Genomic DNA, 26,126 nt, shown 5'->3' with positions numbered 1-26,126 from the left:
CCAGACTCACTGTCCTGGACAATTTGGAAACAGCTAAGCACTGGGAGACATTAGCAAAAAGGCAGCGTTAGTACAAAAGTTTGAATAAGTTTTGAGATATGGATTTTTGGTGGGTTTTGTTTCAGTGTTACAGTCAATGTAGGCCACCTACCTCACACAATAGAGTCGGTAGCGCTAATTAACCTTTGATCATCTGGTGAAACTCTTGGAAAAAGGCAGACAATAGAGAACTCCAGAGCAAGACTTGCACAGATGTGTTTTTTGTACGCTGTACTGCTTTATTAGTGCGAGTGGATGAACACGCAGGAAATAGGAAAAACTATTTTAATGGGCACTCAGAGTTTATTAGAACACGTCTAAAAAAGCTGGAACAGTATGAAAAATGTGCCCCCCCCCTTTCTTTTTTACCGAAAAATGATTTGATGCCAGCAGCACAAAATGTTTGTTTGGAATAATCACAATTCCTCGCTGACCTGTAAAAAATTTGGGACACCGGTGATAGTCTTAAAGTGTCCGACGTGTCAATCTTTGACGCAAGGTGGAGATAGAGAAGCAGTGGTAAGATAAAAGACACTTTTATCTAAAGTGAATTAAAAGAAACAAGCTGCTCAAAAACAAAAAGAAATTCCACAAAACAAAATACAGAAGACCAGAGGGACATGACTTGACAGCCCAACAAAGAAAGAAGACAAACCAACTAAATACACACTAGAGAAAGAAGGGTAATAAGGTGCAGGCAAACTCAATCAGACGTCAAAGGGGGCGGGAAGATAACAAAGGAGGGAAATAAAAATCGCAGAGATCCACAAGTGAAAACAGACTTCTAAATACAAGAGAAGAGGCATAAATTCACAATGAGAAACAGAGGCAACACAGGGGATGACACAACTGAAAAAAAAAAGTTAAGGTTTACAAAACGAAAGCACACATAACTCGAAACCAAGGATTGTGAAGTACTAAAACAAATCTGAAAAAAGCGATACAACTTTTCTGAAATACTCCAAAAAAATTTCTTTGAGGGGGGGGTATTTTGCAGGGCATGATATTTGCTTTGTGCAGAGGATGTGGTTCTTCTGGCTTCATCCACAGATTGGTGCTGCATCTATAGTGCAGCACCAATCTGCACTGGTCTGTTGTGGTAAAGACGGTGTAAACCAGGAAGGCATTTACATCCCTACTCTTGCCTATAGCCAAGAGTTTGGGTATAAACCAGAAGAATCGCAGACACAAGTTCAGATATAAGCTCCTAACAAAGGTTATAGGAACTCAGTCTTAAAGATGGGTTTAGGAATTCAGTCATCAGGATGAACTCAGAACAGAGCAGCTGTTACTTTGCAAGTTGAAATGGTTATCTTGCCAGGTAAAGACACCAGAACAGACTGCAGAGACTGTGTCTTGGTTGGCTTTGGTGCATCTTACAGGTTCCAAAGGAGCTAGAGGGCCTGACCAGAGAGAGGAGAGTCTGAAAATCCCCGCTCAGACTTCTGCCTTTAAAATGGATGGATAGGTGTAAAGACAATGGCTTTCTTGGAGATAGTCCCCCATCGCTAAAACCACTTCCTCTACCAGAAACTCCAGAAAACCTAATATGATTGTCTGTACACTCTGCCAGTCACTTTAGATTAAGGTGACATGCACCATTTAACCCCTTCCTCTTGATATAAGGATTAAACATGCCAATCCCTTGCCAGCAGTACTTTTTCACTGAATGAATTTGGCCGGCGTTTGCTCATAGCTCTCAGAAATGCTGAGCATTAACACATGCCTCTGGCACATGATCAATAAAGCTTCATGGGTAGACAGGAGTGAACACATAAACAGGAAGTCAAATTTTCCATCACTGAAACTATTAGGTCAACGCCAAGATCTTAATTGATCTGTCACCCTTGCATCCCCACTTTGCCATGAAGGTTATGTGGCATCCATGTGCACGAAAGGAAATGCCAGACACACGTGTGTGATAATACATGCGAACTTGTTGAATACTTGTGCTCTACTGTACCACTGTACCTCCTAATTTCCCTTCACTTTATTTACCTCACTCGACAGCTGACATCGTTTTATATTAGAGAAAAATACCTACTGGGAGACTAAACCAAACAGTTAATAAAATGCATGATATGAATGATATGAAAAAAAATGCAAAGCAACCAGAGTGTATATATATATATATGTATATATATATATATATATATATATATATATATATATATATGAAGAGTTGACCTTTTGCAGAGAGGAGATTTCTGCAGCACTCAGATGGCAAGAATTCAACTGCAGGTTCACAGTGTAGCGCTCAGCAGCCATCTCCTCCCCAGCGGTGCCATTAATAATGGGAGGCAATCTGCCTCACTGAGACGTGGGAAATGTAGTCATCTGTAGCACAGTGGTGTGACCGGCTAAATGCTGCTAATTGATATGGACAGCAGGAGCCTCTCAGTGTGTGGGATTAGAAGATGGCAGGGCGGAGAGAGCCCAACTTGTTTTCTGGCTGTGATGAGTCCCTCTGAATATGAACCAAAAAAAAAAAAAAAGGCAGAGAGAGTTCCAAAATAAATCTCTTTTTCTACTTTTCTTTTACTGTCTTTTTCCCCTTTTCACAGACAAATATATTCAGAGTTAAGAGACACATTTGTATTCGAGCAAGCCTATCTATTTTTACCCGCTGTCCAATGATTGATGTATCCTTTCAGCATGTACACCCTTGCTATCCACAGGGATGAATAAACCACAGATGAGCAGCAATCTGCAGGGAGTGTACGCACACACACACACGCACTCGCAGCTAAAACACACATACAGATGTCCACATAGGCAGGGACACAAATGGACTAAGAGGAACGCATACGCTCAATATAAAGACTCAAAATATGTAATGTGTTCAGTCTTTGAGTGCACTTCTTAGTCCTTTCCATCATTCACTCTGTTGTATCTGTCACAGATGCTGACTCTTTTGGCACTTTTTGTGCATGTGTCTACACATGAGCGAACGCTCCCGCTTTCATCTCCTCGCCCTGTGAATCGGCGCACGACGGCGCCACGTCTATTCATCTGACATGCTTTGCGGAACGCAATGGATACGAGACGGACAGCCGTGACCGACGAGATGCATGTCCCCTCAAAGAGAGGGGCCGTGCTCTAACAAGCTAATAGAGCCAAGTTTGTGAGTGATAGAGGGCCGCCGGCAGCAATAATGGTCACGAGTGAGTTATGGAGTTGATGTGCCCTCGTCTAAGTTGCTGAGTAAAAGATGCAAACAGGGGAAATAAATGCGCAGTTGCACAAAGATACGGGGTCATGCGCTGGATGCAGAGCATACGGACTGACATAAGGCCTCAGTCTGTTTCAGGTCTCAATGACAGACCTAACTGTGATCCCTTTAACTCGCGGACAGGCAATTTATAAGATATTCACCTTGGGAGACTATTTATATATGAACAAGCACCAGAGAACAGACTACTTACTCCAGGGGGCAATGCAGCATGATTGACTTGGCTTTTCCACTGAGTGTTCTGGAGATCTACCAGTGCCCTCTTGTGTCTGAAATCCAATCCCACAGCTTGAGGAGCTTCTACAGAAGAAAAAAAAGACTGATGTTTATTTGGGGTTTTACTCAAGAGAGGTGAGCAAATTAAGCGACTTCTTAAGAGCGAGCTTTTGAGCGAATCTATAAAGTCTCAGGTGATATTAGATAGATGAAGGGAAATCCGTTTCAAGTGGTACATTGACCCACGGGAGTCACTTTGCAAATCTGTAGCAACCGAACCAGTGGCGCACCCTTCAGATCCCCAGTGTGTGTGTGTCAGTATTGCATAGCGCTTCAACACAGAAGGAGGTGGATGGAGTTCAAGCTGGGTTAAAAAGGCAAAGGAGTGAGGGCTTCTGGTGACTCAGCAAGGCGACTCACGGTGGCTGCTCATAAATGAATAGGCACAAATTGGACCGCATCGACCTCGGTTTCATTTACAGAAGCTTTAATGTTCTGATGTCTAATCTATCACAGGGTTAGAGTTAGATCTAACCCTAACCCTTTGTGTTCTGGGGAAAGTAGCTGATTGCCAGTACGTGGAAGAACAAAGCATATCCTAACAGCATGTAGTTAGGAGTGAGGGGTTAGTGTTAAGGTACTCATCCTCACTGATATTGACTTAGGGCCTTGCAGGGTTAACATCTTTCTTTCGAGAGTTCTTGACCATTAACTGTGATAATTGTACCTCGGTGTTTGCTTTAGTTTTCCTGCTTTTAGAATTGTTGTGCTTGAAAAAAAGCATTTATTTAAGACAGCTCTCTGGAAAAATATCAAGCAAATAATGTTAAGAGACAAGTAATTATTTCATCCCAGACAGATAATTTTCAGATTGTTTGGCAGTTTGAAGGAAAGTGAGGCATTAAAGATGACTGCAAGGTCAATCAATGGTTTGTTGAAATCATGTACGTCTGTATAAACAGAGTTTGCTATGGTTTATGTTCAGGAATAAAAATGTTCCATTGTCATTGCCTGCGCCTGTCTACAGTATTAATTCAACACTGTCTATCCTAGAGACTCACATTATTTTTGCCTTGTTATCCAAGTATAAAATGAGGTTATTTCATTGCTATTTAATGTTATTCAGTGAACTGTTTGAATGTGGTTCAGAATGTGAATTGTCTCATCTGTCATATCTGAGCTGGACTGATATTTTGATTTCATGCAAACAAGAGCATAAAATCCTGCAACACATTAGTAATTGCTTTCCAACATTTGCCCTCCGTCCAAACTAAAAGCATGTTATGGCATTTGTGTGCATAGAATGTCCCCTGTTTACAGTTATAGATACAGGATACACTGACTGGTGTGAAAAAGTATTTCCACATTTCTGTTTGTGTGCATTTCTCACACTTACATGTTTCAGATCGTCGAGGAAACTTTAATATTCGAGAAAAATAACTCGATTAAATACAAAACACACTTTTTAAATTATGCTTATGTCAAAAAATCTCACACTGGCCTGCCCCTGGCAAAAGTAAAGAAGTCCTTACTAAATCATTATAAATGATGCCAAACCTGTGGAATCAAGAAATCACTTTAACAGAGCCTGTTTGACACATCATTAACAGAGTGGAGAAAACTGACATCTATCAGATTGGAAAGACTTGACAGTCATTATCCACAAATGCAGAAAACTTCAATGGCAGTGAATCTTCCAAAATTACTGCCAAAAACTACTCCAAGAACATATCAAAGAGTCATCGAGTCATCCAGGAGGTCACAAAATAATGCAGAACAACATCTAAAGGACAACAGGGCTCACTTGTCTCAGTTGAAGTCAGAGTTCATGAGTCAACATTAAGAAAGAGACTGGGTAAAAATGGCATCCATTGGAGAGTTTGTGTGCTTTTTGGTCACCAGTGATTATGGCCTTCAAATACTCGTCTCGCATTTACCAAAAAACGTCTTGCTCATCCCCAAGACTTTTATAAAATATATTCTGTGAACTCATGAGAAAAAAATCTGAACCTTTTGGAAGGTTTGACCCCCATTACATCTGGTGTAAAACTAACACACCATTTGATAAACAGAAGATCATAGCAATAGACAAACATAGTGGTGGTACTGTGATGGTCTGAGGCTTCTTTGCTGCTTCAGGACGACTACCAGAAAATCCTGAAGGAGAACATTTGGCCATCAGTTCATAACCTGGAATACTGTTATGCAGCAGGGCAATGATCCAGAATTCCTCAGCAAGTCCACCTGCCTCAAAAACTTAACAAATTAAAAAAATAAGGTTTTGGAATGGCAAAAAAAAAGTCTTGGCCAAATTCAGACTTTTTCACAACACTGTAGATAAGACAGATGTAGCCACCTAGCATCAGCCAGTGGTTAGAAACCTGTTTTCATGCCCTGTTTTGGCTGTTGCCACCTATTTTAGCCAGAAGTATCCCTATTTTGGAAAAACAAGTGGAACTCTAACTGATCAGTTAAAGCTAACTTGTTTGGTTCTAGCTAGTTTGGTTAGTAAGCTGCAAGCAAAAACTGTATAGGTACCTTTGCTACCAATTAAACCAATGTCAGTTTTTACAGATATAGTATAAAATGGGTGCACAGATTTACAAAAGCCACCAACAGCAGAAAAAAATCTGAAAGGTTCAGTTTACTGATGACTGTGCTGGGATATAGCTTGACAATTGAAGGCCTTAATAATCGATAACTTGAAACCTAAAAGGCATTTAAACTCGTGACTTTTGAAAAAAAAATGTTCTTGAAGCTCAATCACCCTGCCCTTCTTTTGATTAAATTGCTAGCTCACTACATATCGTTGGAATCTCAGCCCAACTATTTATTTATTTTTCTTGAGACTCCATTTGCTTGAATCACCTTAGTTTCTCTCTCCCATGTTTAAGAAAGTGTAGCCTACTCTAAATGACTCAATGTAAAATGCTTAAATAAGCAGAAGGATTGATGTTAGGCATTTTCCCCAGTAAATAAGAATCAGAATAATAATAAAACCACAATACTGATGTTAACACCTCCTTAACAACAATATTTACCGTGTGCAACAGTGTGTAACCAGAGTTCACTGTACTATAATTACTAGAAATATTTATTATGAAGCAGTATGAAGCCTATAATATAAAGCTGTTGACAGAAGAAATGCAAACAGCCACATCCCTGCCAATTATAACATATTTGTCTCACCCACTCTATATAATAATACCAAGAGTCAAATCACATCCAGCATAACTGTTGACAGACTAAGACTTCACCACAGCATAATTAGCTTTGAGGTGGTGGCTGAAAGTAAACAGATAAACTAATGGAAAGATACACAGCAGCTATAAAGAGCTCATTTCTGACTGATCAGGGTAAAACGGGTGACTCCAATGCTCCCCTCAAACAGAGGTTTCACATTATGTTTTGCTTGCTGGGTAATTAGGTGCCAGATTGTGTGTGTGTGTGTGTGTGTGTGTGTGTGTTTGAAGTATACAAAGCTTGTCTCCATGTGGATAGCCTTGTCTTCTGTGCATGGTTCTGCATGTGTTAAGCTCCATGCTCATCTGTCAGCTTATATGTACCTGTGTGTGTGTGCGTACTTTTGGGCAAATCACCTTCATTATAAATGTGTCTCATTACAGTAATGAGACGATTTCATTATCACTTAAACGACCTTGTCCCTGGTGCTAAACAAGGCCGGCTGTTACAAACCCAGTGGGCTTCTTGAGTTGAAACGCAGCAGGGCGCCAGGCAGGAGGGCGGCTAGGCAAGTGCTGCGAGCTTTAATTTGAACGGAGAGATCTAATTGAGGTGCATGAATGCATGCGCATGTAAGTATGGGTGCATGTAACTGTCATGTTAAAGTTTTTCTGAACAATAAAGAGCAATTGTGAAGCACTATGGTGGCCTTAATGTGCAAAACACAACAAAAAGAATAAGAAATCTTAAAAGCCGACAAATATTTTATTTACTTATTTTAATATGTTTTTAGACTGTTTTCTGAAATAGTGTTAAATACTATTAAACCCCCTAAAATACTAATATTTTAGGGGGTTTTCTTTATTTGTTTTTCTTATCTTTGCACCAGTAAGATACCCTATAAATAAATCTCTTCAATAAATTAAATGATTAATTAGTGCTGATCAGAGAAAAGGGTTAACTTAAACTGTAGCCATGTTCTATATTTACATGTTTCTTAATGAGTAGAGCCAAAAAAAACTGGGAACGTAAGTGGTACCCATTGACTATAGCACAGACAGCTAAATGTTATGCCAGGTTTGTTTACTGTTGTTTTTATGTTGCCATGGTCTTTTTAAATGGTTTTTGTGTTTGTTTGTTTTTTTGCTTAGTCAATGTGGTTTCTGAAATGTCATCATTTAGTGTTGTTTTTTTTTTTTAATTTGTGTAATTTTTCTGTATTTGGCACCTCCAGGACACCATACTATGATGTTCTTTAGGAATATTTAGATTAGCTCAGTAAGTTACAGTAGATGAAACTATTACATCTAGAAAAATTTGCTTCTCGTGTTTTCTATCATTTTTCCAAAGTTCTCATATTCCAAAGAGAATAGAAAGTAGGTGGTTGGTGGTGGTGGGGCTGGCTACAGTAACAACAACTGAAACATAATGTTTTATAAAATGTTGTAAGGCTTTTAATTGGGGTTTTTTTGTGTTTTGTTTTTGGTGTCGTGTGTGCCTTTTCAGTTATATTTTTTTTGTTGTATTTTGTTTAAACTATTTTTTTCAGCACCTTTGGGACCCCATACCTTTCTGTAGGCTAAGTTACATAAAACCTGAGAGAAAAAAAGTTAACATCCCTTCACTGACTTCTTTATTTTATTCCTTTTTCATTACTAATGCAATAAAATGAAGGAAAGTGCATTTACCTTGACAGCTGTAGCACAAATAGCTAATTAATGTGTAAAGAGTCTGTCCAGGACTCGGAACACCATGGTTTAAAAAATTTTTAAACTCCTTAAACAAGTCATGACTTTGAGTTTTACAACTTTTATTATAAAATACTGCAGTCTTTGTAGTAGCCAGGTATAAAAAAAAATCCCTATTTATAAAATCATATAAATACATGCACACCGTGGACATACACTTTCTCTTTCCTATGCTCTACCTGGCTCCCACTAAGATCTCCTCTCATCCTTGCTAAGCACTCAATCTGTTTGGTGAGTGACCTTTAGTTGTTGGAGAGCTTATCTCCTGCTTTTAAAGCACCCTGCACCCCTGAACTAATCCTTGGAGCCAAACACTGCCGCCCTAATCCCCACTCCCCGAGGTCCTCATTCACTATTTGCTTTCACTCTAATTGTCTTCAAAGCACTCCAAGACTCATTCAGGTTTGTTTCCCTATCTGTCCGTGTGGGTGTGTTGTATATAAGTAAATTTACTTATCTATGGGTGTATCCTGGCATCATTACCTCATTTGTGTATATCTGTTTTCCAGGTACTAAAAGCTTGGTCCCAGTCATGCTATGTGTGGATCTTGTCTATCCGTGTGTGTGTGTGTACATGTCTTTATGCATTTGACCGGTGACCACGAAGCCATCAGGGTGCATTTAGGAGGATTGTCACTGTGTAGGAAGGGATCAAGACCAGAGTCAGAACCAAAGCTGCACAGGCACAAGCCCAGAATCAGCATTCAGCAGGTTAGTGGTGTGTGTGTGTGTGTGCGTGTGTGCGTGTGTGTGTGCGTGTGTGTGCGTGTGTGCCTCAAACCCAAGGGTAACAGTTCCTGGTCACAGTCTGTGGATGAAAGTAATTGCCAGTGGAGGGCAACCTGCAGCTGAGGCCCAGAGATGGTGTGTTGGTGTATGTGTGAATGGAATAGAGCTTTCGTGGAAGCAGAAATGCACAATCATGCAGTGCTTGAATTAGACCACGAACCTGTGTATAGTTCATCCTTACTGCACAGCCAATAATGAACTCAAATATATTTCTGTTTTCAGCATCGAGTTTGATTGCTCACCTTTCAGAAATGCAACACACCTTTGCTGCTGCTACAGTTGGAGTAAAGTTTCTACTCTTGGTAAATGGTAAATGCCATCACAGTGCAGTACTGACAGTTAGACTGACAAGGTCAAAGTGGGCGTGGTGGTTGGTTGGTGGTGGTTTCACGGCTGACTTCATCTCTTCCGTGGACGCCCTGAACATTCCACTTGAAGTCTCTTTTGGTCTTATATTTTAGGGCAAAAATAAAAGGAGTGAGAAAGATTTAAGCTAATATTTTTACAGTAAAAAAACATAGGAATAGGAAAAATAAATATAATATAATAAAAATGAGCAAAATTACATACAAAATAATTGGTTTTCTTACACATATCATTACATTTGTTGTTGTTTTCCGAGCTCAGTAAGCTATAATTAGCAGTGAAATGCAGGCTCCATGCACTTTTTTTTATTTCTTTATTTTTTATGCTCCTCAACACAAAGCAAACAATTCTATTATATTTACTGCAAACATCTGAAAAGTAATTTTAACAGTCCAGACCAGGTTTGACCTCATGCAGAAAAGTATAATGAAACATAGATATATTTATCACAGTATATTGTGATATCAAGAGGAATGAGTGAATACACGTTACATCACGCTCTAAGTTCAAACTAACTTTCATAAACTCTCTCCTGTGTCAGGTCTCTAGTGCACAAATATAATATTTTCCCTTATCTACAAGCAGCTCAGCTCCTTGAGGCTTATCGAAGAACCAAAATACCAGGCACCAGCCAGCAGATAGAAGTTATATGGAAGCTAGTAAATAGTGATAGTGTGCTAAATTGAGGGGCTAAACCTAAGAAATTCCATTACAGGTGTACAATACAAGTGATTGATAACATTACTTTATTTACATTTTTGTAATCAGGTTTTGGTTTATTTGGGGAATATACGGTTTTCTATTGGCAAATTGGATCCCATTTATGCCTAGATGACAAAACTGTGTTACTTTTGTCACGATACTCATCACACCTAAATGACAGAATTGGTCAATTGGCAGTGATTTCCTACACGTAAGATTTTAGCTGCGTAGCGCTAGTGCTAATAATTTAGTTCAGTTTTATTTATATAGCACAAACTCACAACAGCAATTGCCTCAAGGTGCTTTATGTTACAATCATACAAAGAAGACACCAACAATCACATGACACCCTCCAAGCAAGGACTTGGCAACCGTGGGAAGGAAAAACTCCCTGTTAATAGGAAGAAACCAGGCTCAGGGAAGGGCAGCCATCTGCCATGACTGTTGGGGTGTGAGAGGAAGAGATCATTCACCTTTATAAATGTTCTCTGTGTCTGTCATGTAAAATAATTAACAATAGTTCTAAAAACCCTTAAATGAGGACATAATCAATACAAACTGGAACTTTACACTACACTACAACCTTCCCTTTATTTGGACCATTTTGATATATAAACAAATATCCTTCTATACAGTGTGCATATATAAACTCAGATTACAGAGTGTTACAGTCAGGGCAGCAACTTTATAACATAAGTTATGTGAGTTATGTAAACTGATGTCAATTCCTACTGCATTAGCATGTTTATTATTATTATTATTTTATTGTATTATAAAGACCCTACAATAATTCAAAGAAACCCACAAAATCAAAAGTGGGAAGCAAAAAGTCCCTTTTAACAGGAAGAAACATCCGACAGAACCAGTCTCAGGGAGGAGCGGCCATCTGCTGCGACCAGCAGGGTGTGAGGGAGATGAGATGAAAAGAGGATTGACTTTCAACCAGGAGATTTGAGCTTGTCTGCTGTGCAGACCGCTGAAGAAACCCAGTATGTTATAGACATGGCGGTCCACCGTGTCCATGTCACACTTGTATTGCTAGCAGGTGGGGGGTGGTTGGTAGTGAACAAACATACGACGTACATGTTTGTTGATGTGTAAATGTAAATGTGTTGATAATGTCTGTTTAAACACTTTCCCGTGATTTTTTTCATGTTGGCTTGAATAAAATATTTCCTTCTGCTGTTACTGCAACTTACACTGTTAGACATTTTATTGTATTTTTACAGCAACTTACTGGCAACACTATTGCCAGTAAGTTACTGTAATTACTAATCTACAGTATCTTTACTGTTGTGATGTTTTACAGTTCAACCACTTTACTGTAAACATATATTACAGTATAACAGCTTTACTGTAAACGTGGTTTACAGTTAGAAAGACTTACCGTGATTAAGTTTTATAGTATCACTGTACTGCAAATGTGGTTTATGGTATAACACTGTAATTGTGTACAGTATAATTTGTTTAGACTGTAATTGTGTTTTACAGCATATAAAATAATATTAACATTCATATTCAATATAAGAACATTTACAAAAAACAATATAATTCAATAAAGTAGTCTCAGAATAGTGAATTAAACCAACATTTATTGTTGATATTTTTTTAACAAGAAAAACATTTTTCAACTGAATAAAAACAATGTCAATAACCAAAATAAATAGAAGCGTACATGAAAACTACACAGTCCTTCACCTTTCCGTGTCTGATTTTTTTAAGGAAAACAGTTTTTCATTCCACTAAAAACAGGACAAACCCACCAGCATGAACATTAAATAAACTATTACAATTGTAAAACAAAAATCATTTACAAAATGTAATAATTATCAGTGGGTCCCAGGAAATAGAATGTGACATGGGATTTAGATTTCCGTTACCAGGATGGTCGGGTTCAGCGTAGTCTTTATCACCACCTGTCAAAGACACATCATCAATATTCATGTTTGCTCAGGTTATTCACTTGTTCACATCTGTCTGAGATCATTCATACTGTTGTATGGATGTGTGTACAGTATGTATATAATTATCAGCTATGTAAAAGATATTATCATCTCTGTATTCTTACCTAGTTGGAAGTCCTCCATTCAAACTCAGAGAGCCGCTGGAGGAAGGTGGTGATCCGAGGGCTGATGCTTGTAACCTTCCTCTTTACGACACGACCTGTCTTGCAGCTTGTACCAAGTTTTGCAGGGCATTTTGTTCCCATGTCTGGATTGATCCTCACAAAGAACCTTTTAACGGAAAAAAGGCTGCTTTAATTTCAAAATTAAAACATACATTACAGCAATCACCTATATGTTTCTGCAACTGTAGTCAAGCTATCACATATATTTCATTCTTAAATGGTGTAAAGTATTTACCTCTGTATCATCTCCTGTGTGATGGACGCTGACTCCTGATACTCAAGGTTGAAAACGTAGTATGACGCAAAGAAGACAGCAAGGGTGCTGGCAAAGTCATGCATCTGCTCAGGCTCATAAAATACCTTGCCCTCCAAACTGATCATCCAGCGACTTGCAGACATGAAATTATTCCCTAAAAACAGACAAGAGTCCAATAAGACAATGTGCTCACCCTTACAAATAAGGTTTCCACAAGAATGCTGGATAGCAGGCCTCACACTGTAAAAAAATAGAATCCACACGGTTTGCTGCTATTTCTCTTATTATTTATTATGTAATGAAAATTATGATCAATTACAGGAAAAAACTGCCTAATGTTTTGGCATTTTGGCCTGTGCTGAAATGTTAGGCTGTTTTTTCCTGTTGGTCATTGTGTATAATAAATAATAAGAGAAACAGCAGCAAACTGTGTGTATTCTATTTTTATACAATATAAAACAGACAAACCCCTGTTAAGTAAGTTGTTGTGGGTACAAATACCACAATAATTACATAGATTTTTTACAAAAATATTACAAGAGGATTGAAACTATTTACTTACCAAGCGCTATTACCCTTGGTGTGATGGGTAAGGTCATCTCTCTCTCAACAGACATCTTGGTGGAAAAAGCCTTTAAAACACAAACACTGAGGCTACATCACACTGTCAGCGCAGCCAGCAAAGGCAGGAGGACAGCAATGCACCACAATGGGCGGGAAAAGACAGAGAGACAATTGTTAATTTAATGTTGCATTTATTTAACCCTTGAAAAATATATTTACATACCGGTAAGTAAATAAAAGAAAAAAAACACACAACCCATCTTTTCAAGAATAATTCAACTAATTGCTCTTTTGACCAACCTAACACAGACGTGACACGGTTTTCCTATGAAAAAGACCCTGGAAGACGTTGTATTAAAGGAAAAAAAACATGCTCCCCTTCCCACTTAAAAAAATAATAAATATTAAACTTAGGTTGGAGTTCCTCGCGCCACCAACCTAATGTTATATTAACTTTTTAGTGTTGTGTACTGCAGCTCACACAAAATTAAATAAAGCAGGCTAACCTACATGAGCAAGCTCAAAACTGGATAAGATTGTTTTAGCAGTCTCTAAATTTCCAAAAAAAAGTTGTCTTTCTTTATTCTCATTAAATGTGTATTTTTACCTGCTGCTTTAGCTGAAGCTAAATGTCCCACTGTTAGCATGGCCAGCTTCTCAATAGTCATAGAACAGAAGCGCAGGAGGACAATGCACCACACTCGGCGGGAAAAAGACAAAGACTGTGGTTGCGCCTGTGTTCCTCGCCCCTCCCCGTGGAAAATATATATCTAAATATATATTTAAATAAGAAAAGAAAAAAAACACACACAACCTATTTTTTCCAGAATAATTCAGCTAATGTGCTATTTCGACCAAGCTAACACCGATTTTAAGCCCCCCCCCCCTCCCCCCCACACACAAAAAATATATATGCTCTTAAGAATTAATAAACGAGTATGTTAGGTAGGAGAGTCCTTTGCATTACCTTATGACGTCCTGTTTGCAGTTTCCACACAGAGGTCCAACAATAACGAGGTGCAAAATCTTTTGTCCTCTCGAGCATATCGTAATGAAGAGTTAACAAAGTTGGACTGTCTTTCCTCTCCTGTCAATCACTGGATCACAGGTCATGTCAGTCAGGATATGGAGTGGTGGTTGGTAGAGGTAGGTGGGTGGGCGGGGCCAGCATGCATTCAGTGTGTGTTTCACTAAGTTGGGTTGACTAGTTCCCAGAAGAGTTCTGTACATGTTGCACGTTCAGTAAATGAGCAATTCAGTTACTGCTCGACTGAGAAGCCTCCGCCAAATTATTACAATATTCTCCACTGACTGAAGTTCGCCTTTGGCAACGCAGTGGCAAGCACACATTTGCAGCAGCTGTGCATGTGCATACAACTGCATGCAGCAGATTAGATGATCAGAATTCTTGAACCTTACACACAGGCAAGTCCCCTAAAAAGTCAAAACCATAATACTTTCACTGGTATCATACTGGCAAATGGCATAGGTTGGAGGAAAATCTGGAAATGGTTGGCAGTGAAAGAGTTAAAATGTAATGCACTATTGCAACCAACCACTGAAAGAGTAAAAATACACAAACAGTATGATGAACCATTCAAATCACATAATACAGTAGCACTACTGCTAATGTGTTAACGGTAGGTATAACTACTACCGCAATTTTAAAAAATACAGTAAGTAAATGTAAATAACCTTAATATACCCATAATGCAAAGCAAATTACAGTAATTAACTGTAGAAATGTTTTCAGGTAAGTTACTGGGCATTTTGTGGTATTTTACTGTGAAAAATACAGCAAAGGTTAACAGTGTACTCCACTTTGACACTAATTTTAACCATATGCAATCAAAATAATCAATAGTATGCTTTATGTAGACAATACCACAATTCCAGAAAAATTCTTACATCTAATGTAGTTCAGATTTTCTCTCTCCCACTCAGCCCTCTCGACTATGTACCTTATTATCAGTCCTGAATTCATGTTCCACTGTCTATGGAACTGGCAGCTGGCACATCTGGAAAGGCTCTATTAGTGCTGATAGGTTTTAGAATAACATATGACAAACAATGATGAAACTGCTAAGTTTTATTCCAACAGCATGGTTTTTATAGTCAAGTAATCAAAAGTTCCCACATGTTATAGGAAAAGATGATGCTGCACAGTAGTAAACATGGCCTTATTATAGTTTTTTTAAGATACGGTGCTTCCAGAAAATTTAAAACGACCTATTTTTCTATGCTCTATTGTGAATAAAGTATTGCTTTATGAGATTTGAAAATCAATATATTCTGTTTTTATTTACATTGTATAGTTTGTGCACTTCTAGTTATCACAGTAAAGTCAGTAGTAACATGCTGAATAAAACACTGTTGGTGGTTGAGGACCCTAAAGGCTGGATAAATGTCAGTTTCGTTAGCATAGACAGTCACTGAATGCACCACGAATGCTGTTTGCAGTTTTGTTTAAACCTTTCTTTTGGTGTTACTGCTATTGTCTGAACCCTGAAGCCAAGAAGTAGCAGCAGTGCCAGTAGAGTGACTGTGCATGCAAAAAAAAAGAAAAGTCCTGCAGTAAAATGACTGAGCTTGTATTCAAGAGGCCATTACAGACATCAGCAAAGGTCAGGGGTGCTTGTGGAATTTAATTATTTACATTTTGTCATGATTATAATTTTTCCAGGTTCTGCGAGAGAGACACAAGGACAGTCATAAAAATGTTTTGGGGTGAAAAATGAGCTGCTGCTTTTAATCCACAAAGCAGCGGTGCAAAGCACTGCAGGGTGTGCATAATGCACAGTATCCAAATGAAAAACTGAAATGCATGCACACACATAGCATCGCTACCAAAATATATTGCTTCTGCCAGGACCCACTGCGCTCCTTTTATGTGTTCTTTTTAGTATGTCATCTTTTATATTAAGGTATGCATGCTCTCTTTATCAAACTCCATTTCTCAATAAATATTTCTCTTTTTCTGAGGGGACTGCTTAATGCAATCCATGTAACTTAGCAGTAAGAATTCTGTGCTTTAGAAACGACATGATTTCATAACGTGACAGGACCTCTTTGACTCAAGTGCTGTTATGTGAAATGACCAGCAGAGGGCCACAAAACCCAATAATTGGCAACTCTCATCTCAGATCCCTCCCAGCCTGCAATGGTCTACTGAAGTTTAATTTGGGCTTTTGGGAAACACTGAAAATGAAATTTCTTCCCTCTGAAATGTTCCAGAATCTCAAGACAAAAACACATACCAGCTCATTTTGTCAAAAAATCGCATTCCCCTCATTTTATACCGTCTGAGGTTTGAATCCAGCCATGGGTATCCCGATATATTTCCAATTCTAACCATGTTATACTTTGTGCATCCATGTTTCAGCAATTAATAAAAACACTGCCGCTCACTTTCACCGTCTGCTGCTGAGACCCCTGAACTAAAATGGCCACCAATTACACGTTGACCCAAACTGTCTCTGTGTTGCTTCAGCAGAACATGGGCAGGAATTCAGGACAAGAGCAGACACACACACACACACGCAGAAAGAGACCGAGAGAGCGAGTGTAGAGGGGCAGACATGCAGAGCGACAGGCACCGCGAGCGAAATAAAACAGAAAATCAGAGAGCAATAGACCGAGGGACCATGTGGCAGAAGGCTAGCGCCCCGAGGCTCTTCCAATCTCTCCCAGAGCTACTTCATCAGCAAAACAAGCTGTCCTCTTTCACCAGAACTTACGTCAGCCGCACTCACGGGTCACGACGGGTTCACGGTTTGCTGTGTTACCTGAAAGTGTCTCACAGATCACCAGTCAATAAACGCGAGATGAAGAGTTCTGGACACAAAAAGCGGAGGTGCACCCCGACCCGATCACAAGAGTGCCAGTCCCTTTGTTGAAAACACAAAAGCAGTGTTAGGTTTTAATTAAAAGCTGTCCCAGGTGAACAATAGGCAGGATATTGCCCAGGTAGTCATCTTTTGTTGCAGTTTGTTTGGGGGAGGAGCTGGCGAGGAGGAGGGAGGGGGGTGCACATGAGGATGACTAAAGTAGTGTCAAATGAACATCTCTGGAGAGCAAAACAGGTGTTCAAAGGATGGGAAATTATGAGACCAATGTTATCAGGATCTTTCATATTGCACTCATGACTCAGGCAGGACAGGTAAGAGAGGCATGATGCTAAGGGGAAGGGCACTGGATGACAAATGAGATTGGATTGCTAATAAGATTTTTCTTTTTTTTCTTTTTTTGACTCAATAATAGATCAATGGGATTCAGGCAGCATGAGTAATGCATGTGGGAGACGAGTTTTCTTGTCTTCCACTCAAGGACAGAAGGTTTCCATGCACAGTGTATTTTATGATGAGGGTGTAGTTGATGTAATTTAAAATGGTTAAACAGATCTAATGGTGGAATGTCGGAGTATGTCGGCTTCATTTAAATTAATCAAATTGTTAGTGCGTGAAGGTTAAAGGGATGTCAAAAACACATCTTATTTGTACCCTGCTGCTGTTTTCAGAAGCTCCACTCACTCCTCCTTCAAATAGATTATGATTTGCTATCATAGCAGGATAGCAAGGACCCCATTAGGCCCCACTGTTGCATTCCCATGTAAATACCATTTTCCTTGTTAAAAAATAAAACAGCTTGGAAGGGATCAAACTGCACAATTGATATGTATCACGGAGATCCTTGTAATTAGTCCTAAATAGCTTACAATCACCTGTTAGCTAGCTAACCAAATGTCACAGAAATGCTAGCTTCCTTTGTGATATACGCTTGCTATAAATTTTAGACTGCAGCAAAGTGCAAACACAAAACTGGAGCAGAGACCTCTTAGAACAGCTGTTAATATAGTTAACCTAATAGCAAGCCCTGTTATTTGTCAGATAAATTGCACCTTAGACTGCGTATATACAGAGTTGTGTTCTCAAAATTGAGATACATCTTTGCAACAGTATAGATATAAACACTGCTGTCTTTCTTTGTCTGATTTTTAACAGCAGCAAAGAACTAAACAGTAATTATGACTGTTAGCCTAGCTGCCATATATGTTAACATTAGCTGTGTAACTTTTAGCAAATACCTAACCACCACATTAGCCATCTAGTAAGTTATTACTAAGTAGCAGCTAGTGGCTTTGGCTAATTAATGAAATAATAATGTTATTGAAGGAGCTAGGCAGCAAATAGTATCAGTCCTGCTCTTCTGTAATGTTAATAGACAGTATTAATTTAACTGTATAACACTATTACTTATGTCTGAAAAGTGCCATGTTGCTTGTAAAATAATACATTCTTATTTTTTTCATTTCCCCTGTGGTATCAAAAATGGCATTGGGTACCAATGTTGGGTACTTGTATCACAATGCTAGTATCGTGACCTTGTCAGCACCCTACTCAAACTGGTTGTTCCAAAACTAAGCAACGCTAACAGAAAGTATATGACTCTATGTTAAAATATCTCTGCAATGTAAAGATATCTACTGAAGTTGATCCAGGGTCACGCTGTAAATTTGTGTAATAAGCCTTTTGAAGACTTGAGGGCAGGGCTTAAAAGATAAGCAGCATACATCCAAAAATATCCCAACACATTTATGAGTGAAAAGCAGACCCCAGGTGTTCAGAGGTTTTGACTAATTATATTAAAAAAAAATATTGAATGGGTAATTAAGCTATATCGTGCAAAACCTCAGTGACAAACCAGTGGGTGATGTAATTTGATTTAGCTACATCCATGTTTTATACCATATATAGTGATCAATATAGAAACTCTTGGTTTTGAACTATAGTGTTGATTTTTTAAGGCAAATAAGAAGGATGTTGTGGCAAAAAAAAAAAAAAAAGCTTCACATGACGTTCGTAGAGGAAATGATGCAACGTGGGTTTCTGTCCTTTCCTGTCAGATCTTTATATTCACCAAGGTAGCCATTGGAACCTGTTTTCTTACACTCTGTCATACATTTGAAGTGTGTCGCCCAAAGGGGAATGGGACCAAATCCAACACCTGCCATGTTTCCTGTCCTGGTATGCCTTTGCATCTGGCTGCCATGCATTCACCTTTGCTCTCTTGTCACAAATGGTGTAAAACTAAAAACTGAAAACAGAGCACCACACATACTCTGAACATATCAAAGTCTTGTCAGAATTAATGATTAAAACTGTCTGAAAGTATATGCTGAAATGAAAGGTTTACACTTGAGCCATGACTTGTAAATCCACCATGCTAGGCTTCCAAACCATCTGCGACATTTAGCATAAGAAGATACAGCGGGAGCTATGATAAAAGTACGAACAACAAAGAGGCTTGAAAATTAACCAAGTGGTTAATTCCTGTTGTGCTCAAAGCAGTTGAGGTTCAATGGCTTGCAGCGCTGCTCTATTATGTCTTTGAAATTCTTTTCTTTTGGACGTGACTCAAGCAAACAATTACAGTATGCAGCAAAGTGTCTCATTATAGACTGTAAGTCATGCTAAACACTTGAAGAGGTAGAAAACAAACTCGTCAGCAACGGTTTAACAATCGCATGCTGAAGGGTGAGGCATGCTTTTTTCAAAAATACATGCTGTGGAACGTAGCAAGTATCGGATGTGGTGAGCATAGTAAACTACTTGGGTCATATCTTAATTAGTGATCTTTGTGACGATGATGATGATGTGAAACAAAAGTGCTATAAGCTGTACATGCAAGCTAATATCTTGGCACATAAATTTTACATGTGCACATTTTTCAAGCCTATTGTACCTCTTTTTACACGCATCATTTGTGGTGCAATTACAGTAAAGCCATAATTAAAAAAAAAACTGCAGGTGGCTTTTCATGATGCATTTAGAATTCCAAGATGGACACCTGCAAGTCAAATGTTTGTGACGAGTAATTTTCCAACTTTTTATGCGAATGCAAATTTATGTGCCATTCGAATGAGTCGAAAATTTCAATTGCAAGAGTTTTGACAGTTACGGTGTTATGGTATACACAAAGTATGCGTCAAGCTTTCATAAACATCGGAACAAGTATCTGTATATTCTGTGATAGTTTTGCTTTTTGATGTTTTTCTTCTTTTGTATGATATGGACTAATCTTGTCTGAAACAAAAGTTTATTTCTTTTTTTGCCTTATCGTGTCAATAAAGCTGATTCACCATCAGTGTTAACATACCTTTAATGACTCTATGCAACTCAATTAAATGTTAGCCAACACAAACCCTTGAACTATTGAGATGCTGCAGGGCAAAACTGACTTTTTTATTTTTAGCTTTCATTCACAACATTCTAGTCCGCCATTGCATAACACCACAAAGACAGGTTGGACTGCCAGAGTATAGCAATCAAACATCCTACAAGCCTGGACCTGAGACACATTAGCATGCTCTCCTCTACACGGCACAACATCGTACTTGTTTTTTCAAAAAGGCAGGGTTTGGAACTCGGCAGTATTAGTTTTCGTGACACTGCTAAGTCATTATGCTAACATAAGGCAAAAGTAGCTGAACGGGCACTCAGGTGATGAAAGGGCCTGTCATCAGACAGCTTAAACGCCAGCCTGTGTAAATATAAACCAAGTTTCACAACTTGGCCTCAACTCCATTCTGTTTTCATTTTGATTGATGACCTGTTTATTATGTAATTCATGTAAATATCACTCCAGTTGTTTATGTCCAAACGAAGTCACATTGATTCTTGATTTATCTTCCTTTCTGTCTCTACAATAAGTTTCCATCATCCAACAAGTCTAACCACTAATGAAAAAGTACATGTCTTGCTTTGGTTAGAGGACCATGAACATGAAAGGATACTTTTTAAGGGGATAAGAGCAAAACTCTCAATGTGTTTGTGGGTTCATTGGGCACTCCACGCTCTAATGCTTCAAGCGAACAACAGCTGAGTGATAAGAGACAACCAGCAATATCCAAAGTATAAAGAATGACTTCTTGTCTGGACTGAGGCACCTCATTTCTATTGCACTTCCCCCCCCCCCCGGGAATCACAGTACAGGATCTTTAACATCAGGACAAGACCATAATAGCGTTTGAGATTATCAAAAGGACTCTTGGCTTTGGGAAGATTCCGGTCGAGTAGTTCTGACAAAGTAGCAATCAGGCTGATAACAAGGACACTTCCGTCGGACTAGCGGCTCTGCAAGTACTCTTGTGGTTAGTCAGAGGGGTACTCTGGGGCACTCAGTTGCCTCACTGATTAAATATGCAACTGTCACCTTAGGGCCTAGGTAACAGTTCAGGCTGTGTAATGAAAATAGGATTGCTTCTGCATCCACAATAAATTATATTTAGCCTCTGTTCTCTCCACGAGGAGAGCAGTCGCAAGACCTGTTGAAGGAACAGAGCAGGCTTAGCTAACTCGCTGCAAGTGTTTTCAATATTGACTTCCTGTTGCCAGTGAAGATTGGCAGTAATGACAACACTATGCAAGCTAGATAAAGACTAACTTATCTTCTGCTTTGCATTACATGCAGCTAGCAAAGCTATTTCCAGTGGATCTTCTGTGAACTACAAACCTTTCGTAACCATGTGCAAGTCAGTCATCACATTGTTTAATCACACAGAACTTATACTTCAAGCATAGAAGAAAAACTACAAACTTCTGTTTGACTACAGGGAGTAGGCCAAACCTGAAGATTATTTTACTGAGTGTAAATATCACCAGGATATTTAAGAAGTGGAAGTGTGGATCAAGATAATGCACAATAGGTAATACTGTCAGAGAGGCTGGAATATGATTATTTCTGTACAAATTTTCTTGGAAAAAAGTATCTGTTTTAATCAAAGGAGAGTGCACAAGACTCTCGAACATAAAAAAGTCCCATTTGTATTTTCTGAAACTTTTAAAATGGATGTTTTGAGCTCCAACAGCATGCGATGTTTACTGACCCTAATCCCACACAGCTCTCGCCTGCAGACTTTCGCTTACATGACCAGTTTTTCACGATTGAAAGCTTGAGGTGAACTACGAAAAAGAGTCGATGGGATTCTGAAGTTTTGGGTTGGAAGGCCTGTTTCTGATGGGTCTCCTTTTTGACAGGAGAAATGGCAAGGAGCAAGACTAAATTTACCCAGTCTGGGCCTGGCAAGACTTTTTTTTCCCTCCTCCTTTTCCTGATGCAGAGCATGTGAGACATCTCAGACTGCAGCACACAATTTGTGCAGCAGAGGACTGTGGGTGGGCCAGCTCCTTGGGCCAAAGCAAAAACACACACAGATGCAAGAGGATCTTCATTATTTGTGGAGAGATTCTCGTTGCAGATAAGCAAAAGCCACTCTGTCTTTGGAATCTCGTCACGCGGCGGGGTTTTTTTTTTTTTACTCTTGGCTTCTTGGGTACTGTGGGCCTTCTCTGAGGATGACTAACAGTGACATCAGAAGTACTAAAAGGTATATCCTGCTACAAAATAGATATGCCTTTAGGTCCAAACAAAGCCACGAATTCATCAACCGTATAATATGAGTTTTCTACATTGCAGCAGAAAATATGACCTTGATAGAAAAGAGGTGGGTGGGGGGTAGAGAAAACAAACAGCTGCCGAATACATTGATGATAATTTTGCATTTTGTTACAGAGCTATTATGAAAAAATTATGTAAATTACAAAAAGTGCTGCTCAGCAAAGGAAGGTTTTTCAGAAGACACTCAAGTTTCAGAAAATAGCTCGAGAAAGCTGTGAATTAAGAGCTCTTAAATTATGCAGAAGGACAGTTGTAGCTAAGAAGTGAACACAGCCAAATATTCACTAAATAACTGAATCCCCTTAAAAAAAAAAAAACAACCAAAAAAAACCCGCCACATGTTTATTTAGTTTTCAGCCACATTTTCAACCCACGTCCGATGTGAGGCGAGTCAGATGAAGTCTTGCTTTGCCTTTGGCTAATGCCACCATGCCCGCAAATATCTCCGGGCTGTCTTTCGGCTCACATTCTCTGCTGCTCCATCAGACTAGTGGGAGGTATGTAATTGCATTGATACTATGTTGGATGTGTCCCCCGTCAATGTGGTAGCAGAGACGTAACGGAGACGTAGCTTTGCACTTATTGCTGATGGAGAGCTCGGGGGAGGTGAGGACACAGGAGCCCGCTGTGGATGACAACTATGATGAAGATAAGACAGATGTTTTGCCAGCAGACGCTTCCTTTGCCAGTGCCATCCCAGTTTTCTGTTTGTAAGTTTTTAAAGGATTGTTTCCAGTACACAAGCTGATACACCAGAGTCTGGAGCTCCTTCTACAGTGGGGAAATCTTGGGCAACCCATGTGTGGCGGGGCGTGGCCTGCGATGTCGTGCAGGTGCGTCCGCCCCCTCTGCACTGCACCGCAGGCCACGCCCCGCCACACCGTGGTAAAAACAAACTTTAAAGAAAACCAGTGTTTGGAGAGGGAGAGAAGAACCCTGAAATGGAATTAATTCAGCTGGTGCAACAGTGTTTACAGACAGAAAACACTACTGTACTACCGACTAATTGCCTTCTGTACACTGCTACACACCAAGGAAGTCTGATTGTATAGACGTCTATGTGAAGACAGCCCTCTGCTTCTTTTACTGTGTAACCTCAGTAAACACTTTCCTAATGGGCTTATGAGCTTGATCACTAGATCTAGGTTTTGTTCCAAGTCTTACTGAATAAAGCATGACATTCGTTTTGGCATTAAGTTATGGTACAGAAGGACAAAGCAGAGTATGCTACCTTGTGACTGACAAGTCAGTACCTTAAGAAGATGCAGTGTCCCTCAGCCATATCTACATCACACTCACGACATCTTGTTTTGAAAATTCTAAGATGGCAACAATGAGTCAATTGATGACATCATGGTGGCTGCATCCATCTTTTTTATACAGTCTATGAGCTGCTTGGCAGATTTCAGCAGCAGAAAGGAACTGAAGTATTTTCAGCACCATACTGAAGTGCCATTTACTTTAATTATATTCAAGAGAAGACAGACATCACAGCCAAACTGGCCAACTCGCATCCAAACTAACTATCACTAGCACCACAGTTAAAGTGTTTCACTTATTTTGAGCACTTATTGTTTATAACCTCAAACAAACCCCAACAGCAACACTCACAAACTAATGAAATAAGAATTACACCACTGAGTTCAAATGTGAAATTTGTAACACAAGCACGAGGTGTTGTTTGCATTGTAAACTTGGCTTAGTGAATAGTACCGTTGAGTAAATGTATTCATGCACATGTTCTCTCCCTCAGCCTTCTCACATTTCAGTGGAAGTTAGGTGGAAGTTTCGTAAAGAGCATTAATTTTACTCAATGGGGTTTTACATAAAGCGTGCCACCGACTGATGCCCCATCTGCTTGATGGGGCTCGTATTTAATTTGATTATGAACAAAAAGTACCTCATTCTGTGATCAAACAACAGATCAGTGAAACAGAAGTAAATAATTCAACACACAGTGCCCTTGTTTAAATGACAGCTCTGTCAGCACCTAGTCTGGTGTTCCAGTCTCAGTCAACTAATACAAATAAAGATACGCATCTTATCGCGGTTTTTGTTGGATATTATTGCCCATATAATACAGCAGTGGAACTACTTAGGAAGAGTAAAAAAGGAGGTTCTTGGTACAGACACATAGTGGCTTTGTGGCTTAAATTAAAGGTACAGTATTATGATTTACGTATTTTTCCTGTCACTTATGCTATTACAATGATGGATCCTCATATTAAATGCAGTCAGTGTTTTAATTAGAAATAGACATAGAAGAAATCTCTGTGAGCCATAAACTCAGGTTTTAGACTGCTCTAATTTGTTGTGTTTTTTTTTTCATTTTTGGTTCTGTATGACATCACTGACAGGGGATGTTCCTAATATGGTAATATGGTCAACACAGTGATGCAGCTCTGGCTGTAAGTGCTGAAGCCCCACCAACCCAACTTTCTGTTCAAGGGATTTTATTTTCTATTTTTAAAGAGAGTTGGGCTATAAAAGAAAACATAAATGGTTTATATTAGGGCTGTCAACATTAACGCATCATCATGATTAACGCAATTAAAATTTTTTTAACACATTTAATCCATCTGGAGCACAGAGTGGACAAACTTTGGACAAACTGCCCGAAATGCATTGACAGAGACATTTCAGGGATTTAGAGTCATTCTGCGCTCCAGATGGGTTAGTTGCATTAAAAATTTTAATAGTGTTAATCGCGATGACAGATTAATCTGCATTAACATTGACAGCCCTGTTTATATCAGACTGAGGGCAGAATAAGATGCTGTACAACTGAAAATCATACAAAGGTGCACCAACAGATTTCAGCAATAAAAAAAATGGAGATGAAAACATAATCAGTTAGTAAAAGATGGATGCAGCCATCATGACATCACCTCTTGGTGCTGGACATTTTGAAGCCTCAAATTTAGTCTTCTGGACTCCAGTGCCAACTGCTGGTTGGAGTGCTAAGTTATCAGCTAATGCTAATATAGGAGTCCAGTCCATAGACACATATGTCTGCTAATCAGCTCTAAATAATGTGCTTATTTATTTTTTAAAGTACTTATGTGCTTGAAATAGGACCATGCACAATATTAACATTAGTCTTGACATTTGAATTTCACTCATTAAAACTGGAGCACAGACCTTTTGAAATGTGCTGTACGTAAAGCAGTTCTAATGAAAAATACTTTGAATAGACATTTACACTGGAATTGCTGTACATGCAGTAGTTCCAATGAACTCCAATGAACTCCAATCGGCACAAACAGATCGGTTTAGTGAGCTGTATTAATGCACTTGAGTGGCTGTCCACTGTAGATAGATACATGCATAGATAGATCTATTTATCTACATTCACATGGCTATAGATATGTACATATGACAATAAAAATAGAAACCAGTGCTATCCAGAGGACCAGAATGAAAACTCAACAAAACAAAAAAGCCAGG

The 26,126-nt window shown here is 39.1% G+C and overlaps 1 protein-coding gene across 2 annotated transcripts; it reads right to left on the bottom strand.

Annotated features, from left to right (window-relative positions):
• Positions 1-11,477: 11,477 nt before the first annotated feature.
• On the bottom strand, positions 11,478-14,304 carry LOC143415170 (uncharacterized). 2 transcript variants are annotated; one of them, XM_076880640.1, is made up of 5 exons: positions 14,191-14,304; positions 13,222-13,323; positions 12,639-12,813; positions 12,344-12,509; positions 11,478-12,191 (listed from the first exon to the last, which is right to left on the bottom strand). In XM_076880640.1, the coding sequence occupies exons 2-4, from the start codon at positions 13,274-13,276 to the stop codon at positions 12,344-12,346; spliced, it is 396 nt and encodes a 131-aa protein (XP_076736755.1). In that variant the 5' UTR covers positions 13,277-13,323; positions 14,191-14,304; the 3' UTR covers positions 11,478-12,191. The 2 variants fall into 2 exon arrangements, with proteins under 2 accessions (XP_076736755.1, XP_076736756.1); XM_076880641.1 differs by lacking the exon at positions 14,191-14,304 and having other exon boundaries at positions 13,222-13,336.
• Between the last annotated feature and the right edge of the window lie 11,822 nt (positions 14,305-26,126).

This window comes from Maylandia zebra, linkage group LG23 (genome assembly GCF_041146795.1).
Source record: "Maylandia zebra isolate NMK-2024a linkage group LG23, Mzebra_GT3a, whole genome shotgun sequence".
Lineage (NCBI taxonomy): Eukaryota > Metazoa > Chordata > Actinopteri > Cichliformes > Cichlidae > Maylandia > Maylandia zebra.
Note: the sequence above shows the minus strand (reverse complement) of the source record. Positions and strands in the feature narration are given on the sequence as shown.